General features: G+C 38.9%; 1 protein-coding gene across 1 annotated transcript in view; it reads right to left on the bottom strand.

Moving 5' to 3' along the window:
* ROCK2 (Rho associated coiled-coil containing protein kinase 2) overlaps positions 1 to 25097 on the bottom strand; it is a 107315-nt gene that overhangs the window by 24828 nt on the left and 57390 nt on the right. Inside the window, exons 4-15 of the mRNA XM_064146452.1 lie at positions 19579 to 19716; positions 16835 to 17095; positions 9928 to 10072; positions 6937 to 7075; positions 5149 to 5240; positions 4238 to 4397; positions 3579 to 3642; positions 2546 to 2625; positions 2080 to 2128; positions 820 to 955; positions 597 to 688; positions 176 to 422 (exon numbers count right to left, since the gene is read on the bottom strand). Coding sequence (XP_064002522.1) covers positions 176 to 422; positions 597 to 688; positions 820 to 955; positions 2080 to 2128; positions 2546 to 2625; positions 3579 to 3642; positions 4238 to 4397; positions 5149 to 5240; positions 6937 to 7075; positions 9928 to 10072; positions 16835 to 17095; positions 19579 to 19716 — 1603 coding nt within the window. The remainder of the gene's footprint in view (positions 1 to 175; positions 423 to 596; positions 689 to 819; positions 956 to 2079; positions 2129 to 2545; positions 2626 to 3578; positions 3643 to 4237; positions 4398 to 5148; positions 5241 to 6936; positions 7076 to 9927; positions 10073 to 16834; positions 17096 to 19578; positions 19717 to 25097) is intronic.

Genomic DNA, 25097 nt, shown 5'->3' with positions numbered 1-25097 from the left:
GGAACCACCAAAAAACATTGTCACCTTCATTCTGACAGCCACCCCTCAGATATTTATAGCCATTGATAAGATATCCTCTCAGCCTTCCCTTCTCAAAACGGAACAGTGCTAAACAGCTCCAGTTCTCTCAGTCTTTATTCATAGAAGAGTCATTCAAGTCCTGCATTTGTCATACCTTGTAAATCGCTGATAATCTCAGATCCATGACTTCGATCCCTCCTTTCTGATTCTAGAGCTGACTGAAGATTGAGAAAGTCCTTCTCCAGTTTGAGTTTTGCATTCTCTAGCAGGCAGTTCTTATCTTGTAGCTCCCTATTATTAGCTTCCAGCTGCTGGATTTGCTTTGTGCTTTCTGTCTGGTTCTTCCTTAACCTGGCTGCAGTATCAGACTCTGACCGCAGCAAAGAATTGGCTTCATCCAACTAAAAATTGTTAAAAACACATTTTGGAAAGAATTACAATATAACAACTACCATTTCTACTACAGAATACTACATGTTACAGATTACTTTTGAATGCCAAAGCATGACAACAAATGATAGCTACTAACACAATCTGTACTTCAAATAGGTATGTAAGTACAGAGGCAGGCATACCTGTCTTTGTAGTTGATTGATCTTCTCATTGGATATTTGGGAGTTCTGATTCCTCTTTTTTAAATCTTCAAGTTGGTCTTTCAAACTGTTAACTGTAACAAAAGCAAATCAGTATTGTTAAGAGCTGTCATGGAAAAAAGCTTCCACTTTAATTTTAAGCAATTTATGTTGTGTTTTAACCCCCCCCATCAAAACAGAAGCCATCAAGCACAATTCAATGTACCTTCGTTTTCCAAATTGCGTTTTTTATCCGCTTCATGTTCTGCTTTTCTCTGGTATTCTGTATTCTTGTGCTGAAGAAGAGCCTTCTCTCTTTCTAACTGTCTGACTGTAGACTCTATGTTCTTCCTTGAACTTATCTGGATATATTTTTTTAGAAAAACAAACCATATATTTCAAAAAACCCAAACATCTGTAGAGAAGGGTGAGTCTTTAAACAGAAAGCTCATGCACTCAGCTTAGCATGTAAGAGAGAAACACACAGTTTGCTGCCTGCAACACACAGAATATCAGAACCTGTGGCCAAATCATAGAACCATAGAATCAACCAGGTTGGAAGAGATCTCCAAGATCATCCGGTCCCACCTAGCACCCAGCCCTATCCAGCCAACCAGACCATGGCACTAAGTGCCTCATCCAGTATTCTCTTCAACACCTCCAGGAATGACGACTCCACCACCTCCCTGGGCAGCCCATTTCAATGCCAATCACTCTCTCTGGCAACAACTTCCTCTAACATCCAGCCTAGACCTCCCGTGGCACAACTTGAGACTGTGTCCCCCTGTTCTATTGCTGGTTGCCTGGCAGAAGAGACCATCCCAAATCTAGTTTAGGAGGACTAAGACTGTAAAAAGCTCCTGCTTTTACAATTTAAAGATTGATTGTCTGGATCTGATGAATTTGGTAAAGCTACCTAGTGGCTCACAAAAGCACAGATGAGATGTAAAGTCTTGACATGTACCTGGGTGAGCAATACAAGAAGTTGTGCACCCCCACTTAAGATATTTACAGTATAATTATATAATTTACAGTATATACAATTTATGGTATATTTATACCATTTACACTATATTTGTATCATTTACACTATATTTGTATCATTTACAGTAGGACTAAAGAGCAAATTTGGACAACAGTCCTTTTACCAACACTGAATAATGCAAAGAATGGCATTATTCAGTGGCTCCTAGCAAGATTACTCTCACATGTCCAATTTTTAGAACTTTATATGGGATGTTGATACCACACTGCCCTCCAAAGTCAAAACACAATAAAACCTGGATCCTGGATGCGTAGCTGTAGTACAAAAATAATAAAAATAATTTTAACAGTGACAATTTCATGCTTGTGAATATCAAGAAATCAAGTGATATTACTTGCTACAAGTACACAGCTCTAGAAGGTAATTTCCTGCTTCCTCAGGGCAAAAGCTACACACAGTTGTTAAATGTCTGATTTTATTGAGAAGTAATTACAGACTTACCTCTTCATCTAGCTCTTTCACTATCCTCTCTAAACGAGTATTAGTAGACCTGAGGAGATTTGAGAAGTATTTTAAAAACTTATTGAATATACAGAAAATTAGAATGTTTTGATGGGTCTCATTCATTTTGTGTATGATATATTTTCAGCCATCAGATGAAACTTCAAGGACCAGGGAAATTGCTAAAAAAATATAGTGATTCTTAGGGAGAGCTGTGGAATAAAACCACAGTAACCAACCAGAACCAAAACAAACCAGAGAAACACAGAACAAAGATTAAAAAAAAAACAAAGACAACCCCAAAAAACACCAGTAGTCACAAAAGCAGTAAGAAATAAGCCAGTAATTTATCTCCTTGCAGGTTAGAGTATCCCCAAAGTGTATTATAATGCTTTTAATAATTCAAACCCAAAAGCTGTAATAAAATTTCTTTATCAATACATCAAACATGTCAAAACAGTCTCACCTGTACTTCTGTTCTAGTTCATCTTTGGCTTGTAATTCATTACTGAGCTGTTCTTCTAGCTTGCTTAGTTTTTTCTGAAACTGTGCAAAATGTCAAAAAAGCATGGTCCAGACATTAAAACAGTATCACACAGAACAAGTGTAGTTCAATTAAGTAACAAAAAGGGCAAAAATGAGGAAAATTAGTTACATCTTCCATTACATAATTTTAAAGCTATCGCTGGAAAGTTACATCTTTAGAAGGAATTAATCCTGAATGACTTTTAATATATAGATCCAGGGAAATATTCATGCAATAGCTTAGAAATAATAAATTGTGGATTTGTCTCACATATTCAGGCTTTAAAATATTTTTTTTTTCCTCCCTTCCCCTTCCTCCTCTACCCACAAGCATAATGAAGTAAGTCAGTACATGAAAATTCCATAGCATTTTCCTGTTATCTGCAAACTTAAACTAAATTATCAGTCTTCAAAACCTGGATAATTGTGTTCCATATAAACACTTAAAGCAAGAGCACAATTTAAACATTCCCTTAACACTGCAGGTGACAATTTACTTTTTCAATTCTGGATAAATCACTCATGAATCACTCAGTCAAGTGTGAAGCAGAATTCACGAGCTTTCCAAGAGTTGGCCAACAAAGCCTTGCACATTTGTTTTCCAAACAAATTCAAGATGTTGAAATAATTCAACAACAATTTGTATGCTTTAATTTTTAAAGCAGAGCATCTTAATGCTTGAGTAGAAATGTTTCAAAATACAACTGGTTGACAGTTTGGTAAGTAAACATTTAAGATATTTTACATTCAAACAAACAATGTAGGAAAATTTTCATTCTTTTCATAATTCAAACAAGGAACTTACCTCCTTGAAATCCTGTAAACAGAAAGTACAATTTTCTTTGAGAATTATTAAAACCCAAAAATCCCACAAAGAATGTCTTGAAAATTTGTTTTAAGCTTTGTTTTTTCTTAGGCAGACTTAACAGAATTAGTTAATTGTATTGTTAATACTTAAGAAAAAAGGCACTAACCTCATTTTTGCTAGATTGTACAGATTCATTTTCTCTGCAAGACTGAGAGGAGTCACTTAGCAACCTGTCAAAAACAAAACCAAATCCCTCGAGCTCTTATTCAAGTTTTCAACATCTTTGGCAGCCTTGCCAATCAACTCATTTTAATCAGTCCTCTCAAGTCTTAATCTGTCCTCCACTACTCTCCAAATGAAGCTTGTTGTATTTCACTGTGAGTGCATCTTCTTGATTTGAATCTTTTCTTAAGTAAAGTATAACATACATTTTCAAATCCATGGTAGCTTATTTTTTTCAAGGAATACAATTAATTCATAGCTATTCAAACTGAGTCCTAGCAAGCCATTAACTTAAACAAAGTTTTTGTCTAAAGCTACTAATTAAAAGCCATTTTAGAACTGAATTACAAATCAGTAGTTTAGTTCCTGGAGAGACTGTATGATTTTGTTCATATAAAAACACTATAATCACAGTTAGCAAGATTACCAAAACAGTGCAAGTTAAATACTCTACTTAAACTCTGCATTTTCTATCTTCACAAATGGACATAGAAGGATGTTATACAATTAATAAGCCACGTATCTAGAGAGGAAAAATACCCATAAGCCAAAACAAAAACCTGCAGGTGTATTTCTAAAAATGCATATTAAAGTATCACATACAAATTGTCTCTATAGTAGGTAAATCCTATAAAAGGCAGCTGGTTTCCCACAAAGGCTTTGGGGATTGGAAAGGTTTCCACGTCTCCCTTGTCGTCCTCAATGTCATCAAAATTACTGCTATCTATATCACTGCTAAGCTCAGGAACAACAGGAGCAGCAGCTAGAAAAAGGGGAGAAAAGAAAATCAGCTTCATTCCAAGATGCAACCACTTGCTTTATATTTGTATGTCTGTAACATTAAAAAGCCCAAAATGAAAGTTATCTTGCTAGTTAAATATGTATTAGCCATGCAGATCTGTAAATATTACTGTCAACACTTTTTTGCTCATCGATTTTTACATCAGTTGCCTACTACATAGCCTTCCCAATGCACAAAATAGCATTTGCTAAGGTTTGCAAAGAGAATTCTAAACTTGAGGACACTAAATTCAATAACCATTCACAACCAAGTTATGATCAAGCTCATTACATAAACTGACACACTGTTTGTTCTTTTTTATCCCCAAAGATATCCAGGTCACGATGCCTTAAATGAAAAGCAGTAACACTGACTGCTTTCAAACCCCTGTCTTAACTACAGAAGGTTAGATAACAACCCCCACTCCAGCACCCACTTAAAAAAAAACACCCCCCACACCCCCCCCCACGAATGACCCTTTTATCAAAACATTTGGAAACATCCTCTTCTGTTGTTCAAAATAAAAATGTATACATTAAAAGCATAACATGGGTCAGCATAGTTCCAGTAGGAAACCTGTGTATTTGCTAACCCTTACTGATCTAGTTTTTATGACTGCTAAAGCTTCAGCAAAATTATTGACAGAAAATAATTCCTAAAGTGTGACTGTTTTTTCCATTTTTACTACTGCAAATACTGACTAAAAGTAGAACTTTAAAGCTGATTTACTTACTCTCTCGAATGTTGTCCCAGTTCCACTGATCACTCTTGAAGAAAGGGTGATGCTTTATTTCTTCTACCCCATTTCTTCCAAGTCGCACATCCCTAAACAGAGCAATTAAACCAAATTCGCATTAGGAAAAAATATCACTTTAAAAAAAAAACAAATAAATTCTCACTTGCTCAGAAGCAGCAAAGAAATTCTCAGTGAAGATTTGTCTTTGTTAGCCACATTAATGGTAAAATTAAAAAAAAAAAGGAATTTAAATCCAACCATTGCTCTGTTGTCTCTTATATAAAACCTACTCTGTTTCTTAGCACGCACTCTTCCCTGTGATTGCTGAAATGTCCAGAACTTGGAGTTTGCCACGTGGGGAGTAATGCAAGAAAGAGAGCATTGAGGCAAAAACTAAGAACACAAACAAAAAACCCAACACCCTTAGGGGAAAAAAAAATGCAGAAGTTCTGTGTCTGCCAAACCACATGACAAACCTTAAGATGCAAGTGAAGGAAGGTCTAACTTACTGCACAGAACAGCTATTCAAAGTTGGACTGGAATAAATATTTTCAGAGTCACATTCTCTGCCCCATAACTAACCCTGACACATATTTTGCTGTTACTTGCAAGATGTAAATCTTAAGTGCCACAAGAAACTTCTAGTTTGACCAGAAGTGTCTCTCTTGAAACCACCTACAAGAATAAGACATACAAACAATGCGTGCAAAAGAACTAATAAATCATAGGGTTGATTCCTGCTGTAAGTGCTCCAGCAGTGATCACACATATGGAAAGAAGGCATCTGTTTCAAATAAATCACTCCAGCTCTGAGTTAAATAAAAACAGGAAGACGGACACACGTAGTGGAAGTTCACCTCACCACATTTACATTATTACATTCTACTCTTATTTTCTCTCTACCCTTTAGCTACTAAGGGTGAAAAAAGCCGGTAAAACACATCCTTCCTGAGTAACCACAGTCTTGCTCAACAGAGCAAACATTCTCTCTCTGAATGCAAAAATCATTACGAGGCAATTGTTGTTGTGTTTTGGTTTTGTTTCTTTTTTTCCCCCAAATCTCTCACTGTATAAAGGATAGGTGCTCTGCTGTAGCCAAGTTCAGGTGACCACAAGAAAGCATAACAAGGTATCATCAATCCAGAGTTAGCTATAGACCAAGGGCATGCTTTTAAATCAGAGAAACTGAAGATGGTATCTGCTTTTTGGAACTAAAGAAAATGTTAAGTGGACAGTAACAAGCTTACACAGCTCAGTATCAATAAATGGCTCTGTTCATCATAGGGAGACCTCTAGCATCGGCTTACAGCCAGAACAGTATCCTCACTGGTTTGTTTGCAATACTTGTCAATTAATATAAGGCAAATGAAAAAAAGCTCAAACACTCTAAGACATTTTAAACAAACTCAGTAAATACATATTTGTATAGAAGTATTTTCTTTAGTTTTTCCAAGTAACACCTTCTTAGACACTGAGCACAATTTGGTCCTTGCTGTCGAGCTTATAAATTACTTTCAGCCTTACAGGTTGCTACTACATTATACACTGCAATTGGAAGGATCTGTCTGGCACAAATTGTGTTGTTAACAGGAGCTGGCAGAACTGCTCATAGAAATAAATTACAATAGTTGGAAAAAATACCCCAGTAGAAAAGGTAGAGGACAGAAGATTTTGCAGAAGAGATTTCAACAGAAATTAGGAGAAGTAATGGAATTAATTTTTACAATGTACACGGGCTAATATAATCCAAAATAAAAACAGTACGAGAATAATACATGAACTTACCTGTCAGTTAAAAAGGCACAAATAAGATTCTTTGCATGCTTAGAGATTTCCACATCATCTGGGAAATGTAATGAGTTCTTATGATCCATAATTTTACTGTATGTTCCTACTAGAGAGTCTGCATAAAAAGGGGTATCACCTGAAAATAAAATGGTAAATTGACTGTGACTCTGAGTCATATTCAAGTCATGTAAGTTGAAAAAGACAAAAGATATGAACCCTACAGGCAGTTTTATCTAAAACAGTCTTTTATTTTAAAAACCAGCAAAACTGGAATACAGGGTACAAAACAACATATACTATGAAAAATATTCCTTCTCTAAAATCTCTGTGTTACAAACTAAACCATTTTCCATTACGTATATCCCTAATAAAATTTACCCAGTGAATTACATCTTTTGTTCTACCTGAAGACTCTCACTCTCAGCCTAATTTACATGATGGCTGACACCCACATAAATCCCCATCTTTAAGCTCTTCCCTGAGTGTAACGGACTGAACCTCATTAAAGGTTTGCTAATGCACACTTGTTGGAAAGAATCCACCAAAGATCATTTCAGAGGCACACAGATTTCCCCCTGGAGCTGCCTAAGGTAAGTCAGCTCTGAGCAGGACTATTCACAGTGGTTTACTGTACTGATTAATAAATCTTGTTGACTGATAAATTTTATTAGCTTGGGTGTTCAGATTAACATGGGCTTTTAAAAATCATACTCCTTTCACACTGAAAAGCTTGCAGCACAGGCTTCAGTTAAGTCTAATTTCTTTGCAAATATCCTAAGGAAGGTAAAATTGTGGTAACAAAAAAGAATTGGTAGTGATTAAAGTAACTAACATTCAAGTTAACTGATGACATTTTGTATACATTAACTGTCTGGGTCACTAATCCAGAGGCTGCAACATTTACTTAAGTCCTTTCTCACAATTAATCAATAAGTCTAACAGATAAAGTGAACAATCAATCACATGAGCTAAGCCTTTTTCTCCATTCTGGTGTGCTTTGTGCAGGTGGGGATCACCTGGCATGGCAGTCAGCATGCTTCCAGGAAGCTCCTAAATACATGAGCAAAAGTACACACGGAACAACTGGCAAAACCCATTCAGCTTTCGAGAATATGTATGTAACAATCCTACCTTTAGCTTCTTCCTGTCACTGTATGACACAATAAGAAATATACAACACCTTGATTTTAACATCTAGGCTTTTAGTAACTTCATTAGGTTGCCATATCAATACATTGGAGGAAATCACCAATTTGTGCTGCTGCCTCACTCTTTCCAAACCTCCTCAACCATTCTGAATCTCCAGAGAAGGGCAACAAAGCTGGTGAGGGGCCTGGAGCACAAATCCTATGAGGAGAGGTTGAGGGAGCTGGGCCTGTTTAGCCTGGAGAAGAGGAGGCTCAGGGGTGATTTTATTACTGTCTACAACTACCTGAAGGGGCATTGTAGCCAGGTGGGGGTTGGTCTCTTCTGCCAGGTAACCAGCAATAGAACAAGGGGACACAGTCTCAAGTTGTGCCAGGGTAGGTATAGGTTGGATATTAGGAAGAAGTTCTTCACAGTGAGAGTGATTTCCCATTGGAATGGGCTGCCCAGGGGGGTGGTGGAGGCACCGTCCCTGGGGGTCTTCAAGAAAAGAGTGGATGAGGCACTTAGTGCCATGGTCTAGTTGATTGGATAGGGCTGGGTGATAGGTTGGACTGGATGATCTTGGAGGTCTCTTCCAACCTGGTTGATTCTATGATTCTAAGAAATTCTGATCTAGTCTGCACCTCAAAACTACTTCACTGAATGGATGTTAGGAATCCTCCTGTGACCAACATTTTATCTTTTAGTTAAGGGCACAATAAAAAAGCAGTTCAGTTTCCATTAATACTGCCTCTATACTAAAGCCAGAACCAAGAGAATGCTTTTTGTGTTTCTTTAAAAGTTTAAACTTTTTGAAGATCATAGTCAGAATCAGTTACATAAACACAAACAAAAATAGATACTTTATGCCAGTGTGTGGGATATGGAGAAACTAAGTGAGATTTAACTTAAAAAAAATGCTTTCATTGAAAGGATAAAAAGGAGAGAATCCTCCCTCTCAGATACAAAGGGAAAAACATTCTGGACAGCTATGTCAAGTATTTCAGTAATTGAATAATTTTATTTATTGCTAAAATTGGTTTTGAGAGGTTATTAGATTATAAAGTACTTTTTTTGTATGTCAAAGTCTCTTAATCCTGAAAGACACAGAGACATTACAGTAACATATATCAAAATGTCTTTCCTGGCTCAGGATACCAGAAACATCAAATCTGCAGTATTCCTACAACATGCTGATTTGGACTTTTAATAATTATATGCTCAATTCCATCCTTCCATAATCAGTGTTTTGCTACCAGAATATAATACTGATCCTCACTGTATTTTAAGATGCAGATGAGTCATCTCTTTAACAGACTATATTCTATGTTCGTTGTCATAGCAATTCCATGTATTTTACTTGAAAATCCTAACTTATGCATAAAAGAATCAAGCCATACTTTCACAGTCATTTTGACCTAACAGAAGTCATTGCTGTGGTGGGTGGAGGCACGGAAGGGAATTGGGGAGGAGGGGGGAGGGGGCCACAAAAGGGAAAAAAGGATGGAAAAGAAGATGAGAAAACGAAAAGGGCATTCCTGCCCTTCCCACTCCTTTCCCATCTCTGCATGCCAGAAAACTGTACTGCCCCCAAAGAGGCACAAACTTTCAAGAGATCATAGCTGATCTCAGTTTAAACTATTCTAAGAATTAGTTTTAAGCTGAACCGAGTCAGGGAGCTAATCACTGAGCAAGCACGCAAACAGCTGTCACAGCGTAAGAGCGACAGAGTGACGAGAAGAGGAATGAGGCAACAGCACCAGCCAAAAGTCAGAAGCCACTAGATAGTGAGGTACAACCAACCTCCTTGCAGCAAAGCTAAATGCATAGTAGAGACTCAACAACAACCTCACTACTTACCAACGAGCATCTCAAAGAGGAAAACTCCTACAGACCACCAGTCGCATTCCCGTCCATAATAACCATCCCCTCCCTGCGATTTCAGCACTTCGGGCGATATGTAGTCAGGGGTTCCCACGGCCGTATCGCAGCGCACCATACCTGTCTGTGCAACAGTAACCATTCACACAGCACAGTTAAAAATACTTCTCAGTCTTCAGACAATTATTCCACTCATAGAGCAGCAAAAGCATAAAAAATGCAGCCCAAAATATTTTGGTTTGAAACACTTAATTTTTTTTTTACTCCAGAAGCAATATGGATTGAAATGACAGTTCCTAGTGATATATGCTCCACTACATAGCAGTTTTTCTTGATTATATCTTTCAAAAATTGATCAATTTTATGATTTTTATGGTGCTACACAGTATATTAGACTGTTTCTTATCTCACTAAATTTAGCTGTGAGTTATTTTTATTGATATATTAACACTGACGTGTTAATGGAATGTTCTTCGTCCGTTTGCTTTACACTGAGACTGTAAACTCAGGAGCTAAATGACGCAGAAGCATCATCAGATCTGCCAGCACACTGGCTCAGACTTCTAAGTCTTGTTTCCTTTAATAAAATTCACTGCATGCATTCCAGAGAGACCAGATGGATGAATAAAATGAAATCCTGTATAAAATTAGAGAGGTACCAAAAATATACTAATCTTTTATTCTGTCTCTCAACCTGAAATCTTCTAAGTCATCTTACAAAGCTTTTTGTGCATTCTGCCATCAGCATAAATGGCAAAACAGAATAATTCTGAACAGTAATATGGTCTTCAGAAAAGATGCCAAAGCACTGGATAAAATTAACAAGTACTTCTTCAGCTAAAAGGGTCCTGCCTTCTAATGTCAGTTTCCATGAGCTGAATCTCTCTGAAACACACAGAGTTGGTTATACTTACTCCCCTAAAAAGCTCTACCTTCTGTCTCAGGAACAAATCCGAAAACACATTCACAGAATCACAGAACAGCCTGGGTTGGAAGGGATCTTCAAAGATGATCTGGCCAAGCCCATTGTGGAAAAGAAAGCCTAAGATTACATTATCTAGTACCCTGTCCAATAGCATCTTGAAAAACTCCAGTGATGGGGATTCCACTGTTGTCCCTGGGGAGGATGGTCCATTATCACCTGAGTATACCATTCTCAGATTTCTATTCCTCTCATTTAAAAACTTGTTCTTTCAAAGAACTTGGGTGTTGCTCTGTATGTATTTTTAACTACTGATACTCTTAATACCACAGCCAGACAGGATTCTATGATCTCTGGCATCAAAGCCAAGTAAACAGGGAAATCCTCTTTGTGCATCATCTTGACAGCCTGTAGTCATCTGCTTGATGACTTCTGCCTTCCACATGTCAGCATTTGAAGATATGTAAAAGGTGCTATTTCCTTTGGACAGTTTGTTAGTCCTATATTTCAAATACTGAGCCTCTATTTTACACCTGAGTAGCACACTACTACCTCCTTTCAGGAGGCTCAGGTCAGTGCTTTACCTGAGACTTTTCTCATCACTTCTGAAGTCAAAGGTGGATCCTGGAAGTCATCTTTTGCAGCTACGTGAGAGATGTGCAGCGTTCTGCAAAAGGCTTTTGAGGAGACACAGCATGTTCTCACAGCTTATGACAGCTTGTTCCCTAGCATCATTTGAACTACTATATCAATGAAGACAATGTTGTTTAGTTTTCACCCTCAGGAGGATCTCCATCAGATCTGAATGAGTTGCTGTCTTGAACTAAGGCTGAGATCTAGGCTTTCATTCTCATTAATCTCCTTTCAGTAAACAAGAGCTGGAGAGTGCTTGCATAGAAAAATATTAGGATACCAGAGATCAGGTGCAGCTGGACCTGTGCAGCATGCTGCAGACTGAACAGAAGCAAGGATCCAGCAGAGTTTTGGATGAATTTCAATGAGAAAAGTCTAGTTCTAAAGCAAGGAACACATCCCTTCTTCCACTTAAACTGCCTGAGCTGAGGTGATAACCTGAAATGGTGACAGTCCCTTCTTTTGTTCACATATTTTTTCAACAGACAGCCTCTAAACTTGTGGTCTTCTAAAGGCTCAGCTAGTGCAAGACAGCATTGTGTACTGAGTCTGGCAACACAAGGAGTTTCTGGCTCTATGATACCTACTGAAGCTAAGCACTGCCTATTTTTTCACAGAAAATCTGAAGGCTAGAGTCTAGGGAAACCTCTTCTGTGCTACTTCATACCTAAATACCAAAAGAGAATCACAATTCCTAATAAACTTTTGAGGCTGACTCCAATCTTTATTTAATTATAGAAATATTCATCTTGTTCCAAGCTTTTTAAAAGGAAAAAAAAAAATCTAAAGAACTCACTAACTCTGAAACCACAGCAACTGAGTTACATAAACAGGTCAATTCCTTTTACGTTGGAAAAGCTCACTTAAAAAAAAAGGCAGCAATTCATTTCACATACTGGTTGTGTTTAACCCTGGATGTGGTTAAAAACTATCTGAATGTGGTGCTTGAGGATATGGTTTAAGGGTGAATGAGGATGCTTAGGGAACTGGAGGGCATGGCTTATAAGGAGAGGCTGAGAGGCTTGGGCCTTTTTAGCCTGGAAAAGAGAAGACTTAGAGGGGATTTGTTAAACGTTTATAAGTATCTGAAGGCTGGCCAGGAGGGAGGGAACAGGCTCTTCTCACTTGCTCCCTGTGATAGGACAAGGAGCAATGGGTGTAAGCTGCAGCACAGGAGGTTTCGTCTCAACACAAGGGGAAACTTCTTTACACTAAGGGTCACAGAGGACTGGAACAGGCTTCCCAGAGAGGTTGTGGAGTCTCCTTCTATGGAGACTTTCAAGGCCTGTCTGGATGTGTTCCTCTGTGATCTGTGTTAGAGAGTATTGTCCTGCTCTGGCAGGGGGTTTGGACTTGATAATCTCTTTGGGTCCCTTCCAACCCCTAACATCCTGTGAGCCTGTGAACTTTGTACAGTAGGGATAATGCTTGCACTTGATGATCCTCGGGGTCTTCTCCAACCGGAATGTTTCTGTGTGTATTCTGTGGTAAGGAGGAATTCTGCTGCAACTGTCTGGGCTGAAAGACTTAAGAGGACATAGCAAGGGTCAAAAAAGTCTCACACCAAATTGCAGCAGAGCTTTTCTAGGCTCTCAATAGCATAAGGAAGATGGTAATGTGCACAACTGCTAAAAGAACTCCAAATCAGAACAAAAGAAGTAGGTATTGGGCAAGCATATATAATCTAAAAATCATCCTGCCAACACCAATATTGTATTTACACAGCTGGGATGTGTTCATGTTTTGTAAGAAGTAGCATGAGATTTGGAGATAATCCAGAACCTCTCAACTTCTAAAGCTTCCTGTATAAAAAATTGTTGCCATTCCACTGAGTCTGAGAAAAGTCAAGAACTTAAAATGTAATGCTAAAAAAAACCCCAAATGATTTCTTTAGGAGATCACCAGTTCATTGATGATGCCCAGTCTAAACAGGAGCTCACTTGAAGAGAAATGTGCATGCACTTCTCTCATTAATCAATCACATTTTAGTATTTAATTTTTTTTTAACAGTGAAAAAGGGAAAAAAAGACCAAAGCCATTTTGGTTCACTATTTCTGGGATTTATATTGTGAACTTTTTGGATTTTGGTTTTTTTTTATGTCTCCTCTGACGAACATTAGATTCCCTTAAGACCAACAGACTATTGGCTCAAAACCAAGAGCACATGACCTATAATGAGCATCTAAGGGAGCTGGGGTTGTTCAGTCTAAACTCTTGAGTCTCTACAACTACTGGAAGGGAAGTTGGAGGGAGGAGGGCGACGGCCTCTTCTTCATGAGAAGTGAAAGGGCTAGAGGAAATGGTTACAAGCTGCACCGGTGGAAGTTTAGGCTGGATGTTAGAAGGCTGTAACCAGGTGGGGATTGGTCTCTTCTGCCAGGAAACCAGCAACAGAACAAGGGGACACAGTCTCAAGTTGTGTCAGGGGAAGTACAGGCTGGATGTTAGGAGGAAGTTCTTCACAGGGAATGATTTGCATTGGAATGGCCTGCCCAGGGAGGTGGTGGAGTTGCTGTCCCTGGAAGTGTTCAAGAGAAGACTGGATGAGGCACTTAGTGCCATGGTCTAGTTGACTGGCTAGGGCTGGGGGATAGGTTGGAGTGGATGATCTTGGAGGTCTCTTCCAACCTGGCTGATTCTATGGTTCTAAGTATTTCTTCACTGGAAAGGGTCTCAAACATCAGAACAGTCTGCTCAGGGCAGTGGTGGAGTTGCCATCTCTGGAGGTGTTTAAGCACCATGTGGACCTGGCACGTAGAGACATGGTTTTGTGTTCACAGGATTACAGGATGTTAGAGGTTGGAAGAGACCTATGCAGACTTTGAGTCCAGCCACCCTGCCAGAGCAGGATCATACAATCTATCACAGGTCACACAGGAACACATTCAGATGGGTATTGACCCTTCAGTACTGGGTTGAAGGTTGGACTTGGATGATCTTTGAGGTGGCTTCCAACCAGATATATTCTGTGATTCTGTAGTTCTGTTAAGTACTAAAATAAGATTAAGTACTACTTTTGACTTTTCTAATTAAGGAAAATGCTGTCCCCTAAAATCTAGACAAGTAAATCATCAAAGTGGAGTAAACAACATACCTGCCTTTTGAGTAACAATTGCAATTCAGCAAAACTAAACAACCTACTAAACTTCAACAAACAGGTGTAGTTATTCAATAAAGTTAAAATATTGTTGCAGGAAACAAAAAAAACCTTATTCAGAGACAGTACTTCTAGACACAGCTGAAGAGACATTAACTTAACGATGCAAATGCAAATTAAGTAGATTGCAAAGGCCAGGCAAATTGCAACACACATTCATACAGAGTTATTTTAGAATGTGTTATTTTTTGGGGTCGGAGTGGCTGGAGAGCAGCCAAACAGAAAGGGATCTGGGGTGCTGATTGATACCTGCCTGAACATGAGCCAGCAGTGTGCCCAGGTGGCCAAGAGGGCCAATGGCATCCTGGCCTGCATCAAGAATGGTGTGGCCAGCAGGAGCAGGGAGGTCATTCTGCCCCTGTACTCTGCACTGGTTAGACCACACCTTGAGTACTGTGTCCAGTTCTGGGCCCTTCAATTTAGGAGGGACATTGAGATGCTTGAATGTGTCCAGAGAAGGGCAACGAGGCTGGTGAGGGGCCTCGAGCACAAGCCCTATGAGGAGAGGCTGAGGGAGCTGGGATTGTTTAGCCTGGAGAAGAGGAGGCTCAGGGGTGACCTTGTTGCTGTCTACAACTACCTGAAGGGTGGTTGTGGCCAGGAGGAGGTTGCTCTCTTCTCTCAGGTGGCCAGCACCAGAACGAGAGGACACAGCCTCAGGCTGCGCCAGGGGAAATTTAGGCTGGAGGTGAGGAGAAAGTTCTTCCCTGAGAGAGTCATTGGACACTGGAATGGGCTGTCCAGGGAGGTGGTGGAGTCACCATCCATGGAGCTGATCAAGGCAGGATTGGATGTGGCACTTGGTGCCATGGTCTAGCCTTGAGCTGTGTGGTAACAGGTTGGACTTGATGATCTGTGAGGTCTCTTCCAACCTTGGCGATACTGTGATACTGTGATACTGTGATTGTGCAAATTACAGCAAACTGTCAGGAGAGATTTTTAAAGTGCAAACTACAAAAGGCAGCTTTATCTTTAAATAAGTTTTAATAATGTAGGGTATTATATCCTGATCAAAATAAAATATTCTTATACCATCTCATTAGAAAATGGTGGGCTTGGATGTAAATGTTAAAACACAGACAATTAAAATGTATGACATGTTGACAAATAGTTAAGAAACTGTAATCAATTTATCACATACCATTGCTGCCTTATCGTGATCACATTTTAATGGCCACTAGAGGATGCTATGAGAACAATTACACATAGAGGGGAAAAAAATAAAGGGACTGTATCTTGCCTATAAAATTATTTCATTTACAGAAAAATGTCAGTTTATGAACTGTGCCAAGATTACTAATGATGAAACTATAATTCACATAAGCTTTTCAGACATTTGGCAAAAAATCCCAGGAACCTCAGAAATTTATAAACACACATGCTTTCAAAAGTCACAAAAAGTAAGTTTATGTCCTTTCGTGTGCAAGAAGAGTTTATTATAGGTAAGAATATGCTTTTTAAAGCACCCCTGTATTTAAAACTAGGAGATAAGGAACAGTTTTCTAACTAAGTGGACTATTCTAATCAACAAGCAACTCAGTATGAGCCAGCAGTGTGCCCAGGTGGCAAAGAAAACCAACAGCATCCTGTCTTGTATTAGAAATGCTGTGTCCAGAAGGAATAGGGAGGTGATTGTCTCCTTGTACTTGGCTCTGGTGAGGCCACATCTTGAGTATTGTGATCAGTTTTAGGCACCTCAACACAAGAAGCATGTTGAGGTGCTGGAGTCAGTGCAAAGGAGGCCAACGAAGCTGGTCTGGAGAATAAATCTTATGAAGAGCAGCTGAAGGAGCTGGGGCTGTTTAGTTTGAAAAAGAGGAGGCTGAAGGGAGACTTCGTTACTGTCTACAGCTACCTGAAAGGACGTTGTGGAGAGGCTGCTGCTGGTCTCTTCTCACAGGCAATTAGTGATAGAATATGAGGGAATGGGCTCAAGCTGCAACTGGGTAGGTTTAGATTAGATATTAGGAAACATTTTTTCACAAAAATAGTAGTCAGGCATTGGAATGCCTTATAGGGTAGGCATATCAGTTGGACTTGGTGATCCTGAGGGTCTTTTCCAACCTGAATGTTTCTGTGATTTGATGTATACTTCATTGGCAACTGTAATTCCTAAGAAAACAACCTTAAAATTGCAGTTTTATGGAAGACAAGTTATTTGGTTGTGTACTTACTTCATCCATTTTCATGCAAGTGCCAAAATCTGCCAGCTTCAGATGCCCATATTTATCTAAAAGCATATTGTCAGGCTTCACGTCTCTGTGTATCAAGCCCATGGAGTGAATTGCATCAAGAGCAAGAACAACTTCAGCTGTATAGAACTTGGCCCATTTTTCAGGCACATCATAATTGCTCATAAGGTTTACAAGATCTCCACCTGGCATGTATTCCATTACCATGTACAAATACTTGTCATCTTGAAAGGCACAAAATAGCTGCAACATTAAAAAGAAAGAAAAAGGAAGAAGCACAATTACTTTGCGGAGATAGCCAGGGAAAAACCCAAAGCATTTTATCCTGGAGTTTTATCAAATCTGAGCACGTTTTCAAGTCTGATGTAAAGTAACTTTCATTTTTATAGTCTGATAATCTACATTTTCTATTGATTATGACAGTACCTTGACATTTAGTGAACTTCAAAACCCCTTAATTTTCATTTTCAGGAAAGTTAGAAAGATTTTCTCCTCATTTTAGTAGCATGGGTTCTATGTATCCATGTTTATGGTCATTAGAAGTTATCACTGAGTCAAAATGTAAAATACTGAATCTGAGAAAGGGAGCATCATGCATTGACATGAAAAAATTCAGTAGCATCTTGGATAGTTTCTAAATCTCATATATTATAAATCTCATTTTCTCTGTACAAATTTACCAAAACACTTCTCACTACTAATTTTGACCTGAATACTGAAATAACAAAGCAAAATAAAAAAAAGAAGTTCCCCAGCATAAGTATAGTACATTACAAAGAAATTATCCTTAACAATAAAATAATGGTCTGGTATAGGCTGCAACTACTACATTTCCTACTGGCATAATAGTGAAAGAATCTCAGACCTAGAGTGATGATGTTCTAGAGATTTCCCCCAATGATGACCATGCCTGAAAAAGGCTCAAGCCAGCAAAAAGCACTACTATCAAATGTTCAATGACTGGTGTGAAAGTCTCCAAATGTCTCTCACCTTATTTCCCAGAGATGGCTCCTTGACATTAAAAACTAAAATCATTCACAGCTCCAAGTCACCCATACAAAATTCAAAGGCAATTGATGTGTGCAAAGGAGGAAATAAAAACCAGGGAATTTGTGAAGTATGAGGAACTATGAAAGGCGTGAACATTTTGAAGGATTTTAGATAAAAAACTATTGTATTTTAGTAACTGAAGACCTATATTATAAATATGTATTTTAATACACATCTACTGCACTGTACTCGTTTTCATAGATACTATAATCAATATATAATATGATTGTGCACTTGGTCATTAAAATCTAAATTAAAATCCAAAATAGTCTGCATTCTCACACATAAAGATATATTAGTATAACATTATCATGAATAACAACACTACAGTATGCCCCTTATACAGTTCTACCATTATTGCCCTCAAGGGATTTCAATTAAGTACAAAATTTTAAATAATCTAAATTATCTAGGGTTTAATTGGTTTTTCACACACAAAAAAAGAAGGCACAGAGAAGTGGTGTGATGTGTCCCAGTTTGTAGCTCAGAATAGGACCTACATTTTCTTAAAACCAGTTCAATGTCCTCTCCCTCTGGGCTACATTTAGCTAAATATATCACACTAATACACTTCATCATAGAAGGCACATCTGCAACTACACTTTGCATCATTTGCTATTTACAAATGCATACATTTATATCATGCTTACTACACTTTTCCTTTGAAAACTGAGTCATACATTTCTTATTACTTTCACCTGCAAGTAGAAAATAAAAATTCCAGACAACTATTGTCATTAGAACAGAAAGAACTAAATAGAATTCATCTTTTCTGTTACGTATTTCTGATGAACACAGGGAAGCACACAGAAGAACAAAACATCTAAATAAAGAAAACCTTGTAAAACATTTCTTGCATACATGAAGTAAAGCATTAAGAAGAATATATGGAAGGTTTAAGGCCAGTCTTATTAATTATACACAAGTATGGCAATATATGTGAAAGCATTTAAGTGTATTAAGTATTTAACAAAATTAAGTACTGACAGTTTCTCTAAGCATATGCTTTCATTACTCTTTATATTAATTGGTGTAATTTAGCAGTTACAACAAATTGCAGTATTTAGTACTAATTCTTCCCAAAGGCATAATTCACATTACAGACATGATGATGGTACACATCAAGACAGTTGCAAGCAGTGGTGTTTTACAGTACCTGAAGAAGTCAACTCTCAATTAATTGGAGCTGAGAAGTGACCACAAGCAAACCACTGCAATGATCTCCTGTATTGCAGGAGACCTGGAGTGTAAATTCATCCATCTACCAAATCACAGCTGAAAAGACAGTAACTGCTTAAAGAACTCTTAATACCAATTGCCTGCAATTGACTCTATCATGAGGAAAGACTGGATATAATATTGACATTTGTTTCTACATTTCCATAGAGAATTTTTCTTAGTTGGAAAAGTAACCTCCCTATATTGCAAATAATTATGTGGGCATTAAAAAAAAAGTTTAATTCTGGTTTATGATGCATTTATAGTCACTAAATCACAAATTAATCTACTTTATAACACAGTCAAATACACAAAAGTCAGTGAAATTGCTGTAAATATCTTTTAAAAGTACAGCCTGAACCTAAACCATTACTTGAGTTTAGATGTAAACTCAAAACCAGCTGAAGACTGGGGAATATTTATAGCTTTATTATCTAACTTTTACTGTTCTTTCTTACCTGGACTACCCAAGGGCTGTTGGCAAAGGCCATGATATCTCTTTCTTCCCAGAAAAAGGCTGAATCTGATCTCTTGATCATTTCAAATTTACTAAGCAGCTTCATTGCATAAACCTTCTGAGTCATTTTATGGCGAACCTGTTGGTTGAGAAAGAGAGGAAACAACTGTTTTGAACGCCTTGTAAAAAACTCAAGTGCCGACACAGTATGCTTCTCCTGTGTACAAATTGCTTTCTGAGATGTGATGCCTTCAGGTCTTCCTAGATCTCATTCTCTACACAGTAAGCATCTGAGAATTTCCAAACCTGGAAAGAAAAACTTACAACAAAAAAAAAAATATAGCAAGGGTGGAATAAGAAGGATGTCCAATTAAAGAAGAGCCCAGCCAACTGCTGCAGTTGCCACTGCAACCCCAGAACAGGAGCTGCAAGTCCAGGAGAAGGATGTACTCTGGGGCTGGAGGAGCTAATCTGTTTTATTGAAGATTCACTCATATATGCATACATTCTTCCTCACTATGGCTATAGCATATAAATCATAGAATCATAGAATCAACCAGGTTGGAAGAGACCTCCAAGATCATCCAGTCCAACCTATCACTCAGCCCTATCCAGTCAACTAGACCATGGCACCGAGTGCCTCAGCCAGTCTTTTCTTCAACACCTCCAGGGACGGCGCCTCCACCACCTCCCTGGGCAGCCCATTCCAATGGGAAATCACTCTCTCTGTGAAGAATTTCTTCCTAACATCCAGCCTAGACCTCCCCCGGCACAACTTGAGACTGTGTCCCCTTGTTCTATTGCTGCTTGCTTGGGAGAAGCTGACTCTATCATACTGCTTACTCAAATTGAAACTCCTAAAAAACCCAATCAAAACTAAAAAAAAACCAACAACCCAGAACTCAGAATGAGGAAAGAACCATCTTCCTCTAAAGAACTGGATTGCTCTTTACATGTTCTCAGTGCACATCTTACTTTGAATTCTCCCTTCAGAAGTTCCAGCCTGTTATGAGAAATAAAATGCAACTCTGCTTATATTCCCTTATTCTGAACATCATGTATCTGTTGCAGACATCCTATAAGCAGTCCACTTACAATTATTACAGCCTCTTACAATTATTACAGCCTCTTACAATATTACCAAAAAACAAAGGATTGTTCCTGTTTCTTAAGTACTTTTTTAGTTAACTTTAAATGGTGTAAAATTAGTCATATAAATCTCATTGGAAAATGGCAATTGAAACATCTATGACGAAACAAAAAATGTTTTTGAAAACTTCATAGAATCATAGAATCAAGCAGGTTGGAAAAGATCTCCAGGATCATCCAGTCCAACCTATCCCCCAGCCCTGTCCAATCAACTAGACCATGGCACTAAGTGCCTCATCCAGGCTTTTCTTGAACACCTCCAGAGATGGTGACTCCACCACCTCCCTGGGCAGCCCATTCCAATGGGAAATCACTCTCTCTGTGAAGAACTTCCTCCTAACATCAAGCCTATACTTCCCCCAGCACAACTTGAGACTGTTCTCTTGCTAGTTGCCTGGGAGAAGAGACCAACTCATCTGAATATGGACATAAAACAAAATCCTTTAAATAGAAACTGTAAAGTCATTACTCTGTTAATGAAACAACTACTAAAGGACCTTGCAGAAATTCAAGTGAGAAGCAGTCAGCTGTAAGACATCTGAGCCAGCAGAAAAAAAGAAATTTAACTCCATCTGATGTTTCTGCATATTTTCTGCACAATTTTTTTTTTAAAATAATAAAATCAGTGGACTAATTTTATGAAATCAGAACCAAATGGCTATGAAATTCTGGTGCATTTAAAATCCTCATATTTAATAAAACAAACCAGATTCCCCAACCTCTTAATTTTACAAAATGTCTGAGTTTAATTATATTACTTGAAAGAATGTTTAACAGGCTTTTTTCCTGAACAGCTGTACATGGTTTAGGTCTATTACATCAGCAGTGCACATCTTCAGAAATGCACCTATTTGGTCTACAAGTCTGGGAGCACCAGTCTCCTGCTTCTGAGGAGCTGTAAACATTAATGATGCTCCAGCCAACAGAAATGATCTCTAGAAATAGGAGAAGCATCAGGTGGTAATGGTGGGGTAGTCTTGGAAAAAGTGAAAACAGAAAGCAACCAGATTATTTTTGAACTTACTGTTCTTGAAACTGGGCTTTTTGTTCTCAAGATACAGTTTTATCATTAGTATTCTTGCATAGTTTATCAATAACCAACCAACTTCTGTACAGCTGTATCAAAAACTCTCCAACCAAACAGAAACAAAGAGTTTTTAATGCATGTAAATTCTAAATGCATGTATGTGTCCTTGTCCTAAAAAAGGATTTTGCAAACTACTTCCTTCCCATTTACTATCTCCACATGGGACTTTTTACAAACTACCACACTGTGGTACACACAAACTACCACATACTACCACAAACTGTGTGGTAGAACACAAACTATACTCTCTGAAGTAGAACTTTTATAATCCTGCTTAGAACCAGAAGAAACATAAAATGCAGCAACCTCAGAATAATATTAATTGAAGATGCATTTTTGTGAAAGTTCACTAAGCTTTGAAATGAGTTCTACACCCAGTTCTGGAGCCACTATTACAAGAGGGATGTGGAGATGCTGGAGGGTGACCAAAGAAGGCCCACGAGGATGCTCAGAGGGCTGGAGCACCTCTGCTGTGAGAGCAGACTGAAAGAGTTGGGGCTGTTCTGTCTGCAGAAGAGGAGGCTCCCAGGTGACCTTCTTGTGGCCTTCCAGTATCTGAAGGGGGCCTACCAAAAACCTGGGGAGGGAGTTTTGAGGCTCTCAGGGAGTGACTGGACTAGCGGGAATGGAGCAAAGCTGGAGGTAGGGAGATTCATACTGGACATGAGGAGGAAGTTGTTGAGCATGAGAGTGGTGAGAGACTGGAATGGGTTGCCCAGGGAGGTGGTTGAGTCCCCATGGCTGGAGGTGTTTAAGGCCAGGCTGGACGAGGCTGTGGCCAGCCTGCTCTAGGGCGGGGTGTTCCTGCCCATGGCAGGGAAGGCTGGAACTCGATGATCCTTGTGGTCCTTTCCAACCCTGATTGAATCTATGAAATGTATTCAGCAGTTTACACTTCCAAAAATCACTATGTACTCTTCCCTTAGAGTCAGTATAGTTCATTTACAAGAAAAAATGTCTTCAAGTACTTGGCAAAGCCAATTCTTGAAAAATCAACACAGTCTGAGTCAAACACATGCACAGAAGAAGCAATGTAAACAGAAAACAGTCTCTGCACCTCCTCAAGGTAGTAAAAACCTTTTATTGGCTAAATTATTCCCTGATAAAATATTCAAGATAGGTTCACTCTGTACAAAAAACAAGGAACAAAAGCAACAGCTAGCATATTGGCACACCCAACGGTGTCTTGGCACGCCTACAAGGCGAGAAGACCTATCAGTGATACTCCCTTTTTATCAACTACCATGAGCCCTGGAGATAGCCACAGTACAGAGTTATATTTGTACATCCATATAGCAGATTATTCATGTATTAAACTGTCACGATGTTTCAGTTTCTTCCAACTGCTTAAATGAGCTGCCAAATTTAAATGCAGCCCACCACAGTAACTCTCAAAATAGGTAGGAAAATCCCTTCATGCCATCAGTACTGACATGACCTTGTTTAAACTTAGGAAAGTGCATTCAGAAGAAAGAATTTTCCTCTACTTGGATTCATCAGTGTAAGGCTTTCAAGAAACACACAAAATGCAACTGTAATTTCTACAGCATCCACATCAAGATGATCTGCAAGCAAATAAAGTATCATATCCATTTGAAGTTATTGGATGGAGTGCATAGTATTGATAATGATATGATTTCTTTAAGGATAAAAAGGAAAACTAAGATCCTAGACAATCAACTAGTCCATGGCACTAAGTGCCTCAGACAGGCTTTTCTTGAACACCTCCAGGGACAGAGACTCCACCACCTCCCTGGGCAGCCCATTCCAATGGGAAATCACTCTGGCAACAACTTCCTGCTAACATCCAGTCTATACTTCCCCTGGCACAACTTGAGACTGTGTACCCTTGTTCTACCAGTGGTTGCCTGGGAGAAGAGACCAACCCCCACTTGGCTACAGCCTCCCTTCAGGTAGTTGTAGACAGCAATGAGGTCACCCCTGAGCCTCCTCTCCTCTAGGCTAAACAACCCCAGCTTCCTCAGCCTCTCCTCATAGGCTTTGTGTTCCAGGCCCCTCACCAGCTTTGTCACCCTTCTCTGGACACCTTCCAGCACCTCAACATCTCTCTTGAATTGAGGGGCCCAGAACTGGACACAGCACTCAAGATGTGGCCTGACCAGTGCTGAGTACAGGGGAAGAAGAACCTCCCTCGTCCTACTGGCCACTGGTTTGAAATAATCACAAGTATCCTAAAATACTTAATAGAGCATATGAAATTACTGGAGATAGGGTACCAATGTTCATGCTCTATGTGATCCTGCTCTGGCAGGGGGGTCGGACTAGATGGTGTTTTGAAGTCCGCCTACCATTCTGTGATTCTACAGTAGACTTGGACTGCTTCATTTGTATTATACTTTTTTTACATCACATCCTTTGCATATGGATACATAAAGTACTGCAGAAGTGTTCATCAGCAGTGTCTGAGGAATAAAACTTAATAAACAAAGCATTTAACACACAAAAAAAACCCTAAACCAGCACCTGTTTGCATGTGCTGGCCATGTCAACAGCAGATTTGCAAAACCACATATTACAGCCTGGCACTCAGACCATTCTGTAACACCCAAGTACAAGGAAAAGTCAGCCTGGCTTTAGTTTTCTATTCCAGCTACATGACAGAGTCAGTGGGCTGCATCACTGCAATGTTACAGTACTTCATGATTAGACATGGGAGAAGAAACTGAGAATATGTTTCCATTTCAGATCAAGAGGATTTTTTCTCAAGTGAAAACAAACAAGAATTTGGGAAGTGCTTTCCTAAATTATTGTTTCTGCATAAATCACAAATAACACATTAAGTAGCATAATCCATTTTTTCTGTCTGTCCTGGACATGAGCCATTTTCATTTACCACACTGCATAAGAGAAGCAATGATCTGGCAGCTGGCAATTATTTTCTTAGCTTTCCCCATCACTACAGACTTAGTAAAACCAGAGACCAGAGTTTTAAGAGCAGAGTTTAATACTTCTGGAGTTCTAAAGAAATTGTTTTTCCACCAAAGTCAGATGCCTGGATTAGAGTTCTCTCATCTCACTTTACAGGACTGTATTTTTCCATTTTTGGGGGGGGGGGGCAGAAGGAAGAAAGGAGAGAGGCTTTCAAGAAGAAATTTAGCTGTAAGATACAATAGCAGAGAAGGTGTTTTCCTTTCTTGCTAGAATCTGGGAAGCTGCTCTCCACACCACCTTTTTTTCTCAAGAAAATGTTACACTGGAGCAGATAGCTTGGGGAAAAAGTTAAATTAAGGAAGGAGGTCACAGCTGACTATTTTGTGTTGTAT

This window comes from Pogoniulus pusillus, chromosome 7, assembly GCF_015220805.1.
Source record: "Pogoniulus pusillus isolate bPogPus1 chromosome 7, bPogPus1.pri, whole genome shotgun sequence".
NCBI lineage: Eukaryota > Metazoa > Chordata > Aves > Piciformes > Lybiidae > Pogoniulus > Pogoniulus pusillus.
This window is presented reverse-complemented; position numbering and strand designations above follow the sequence as displayed.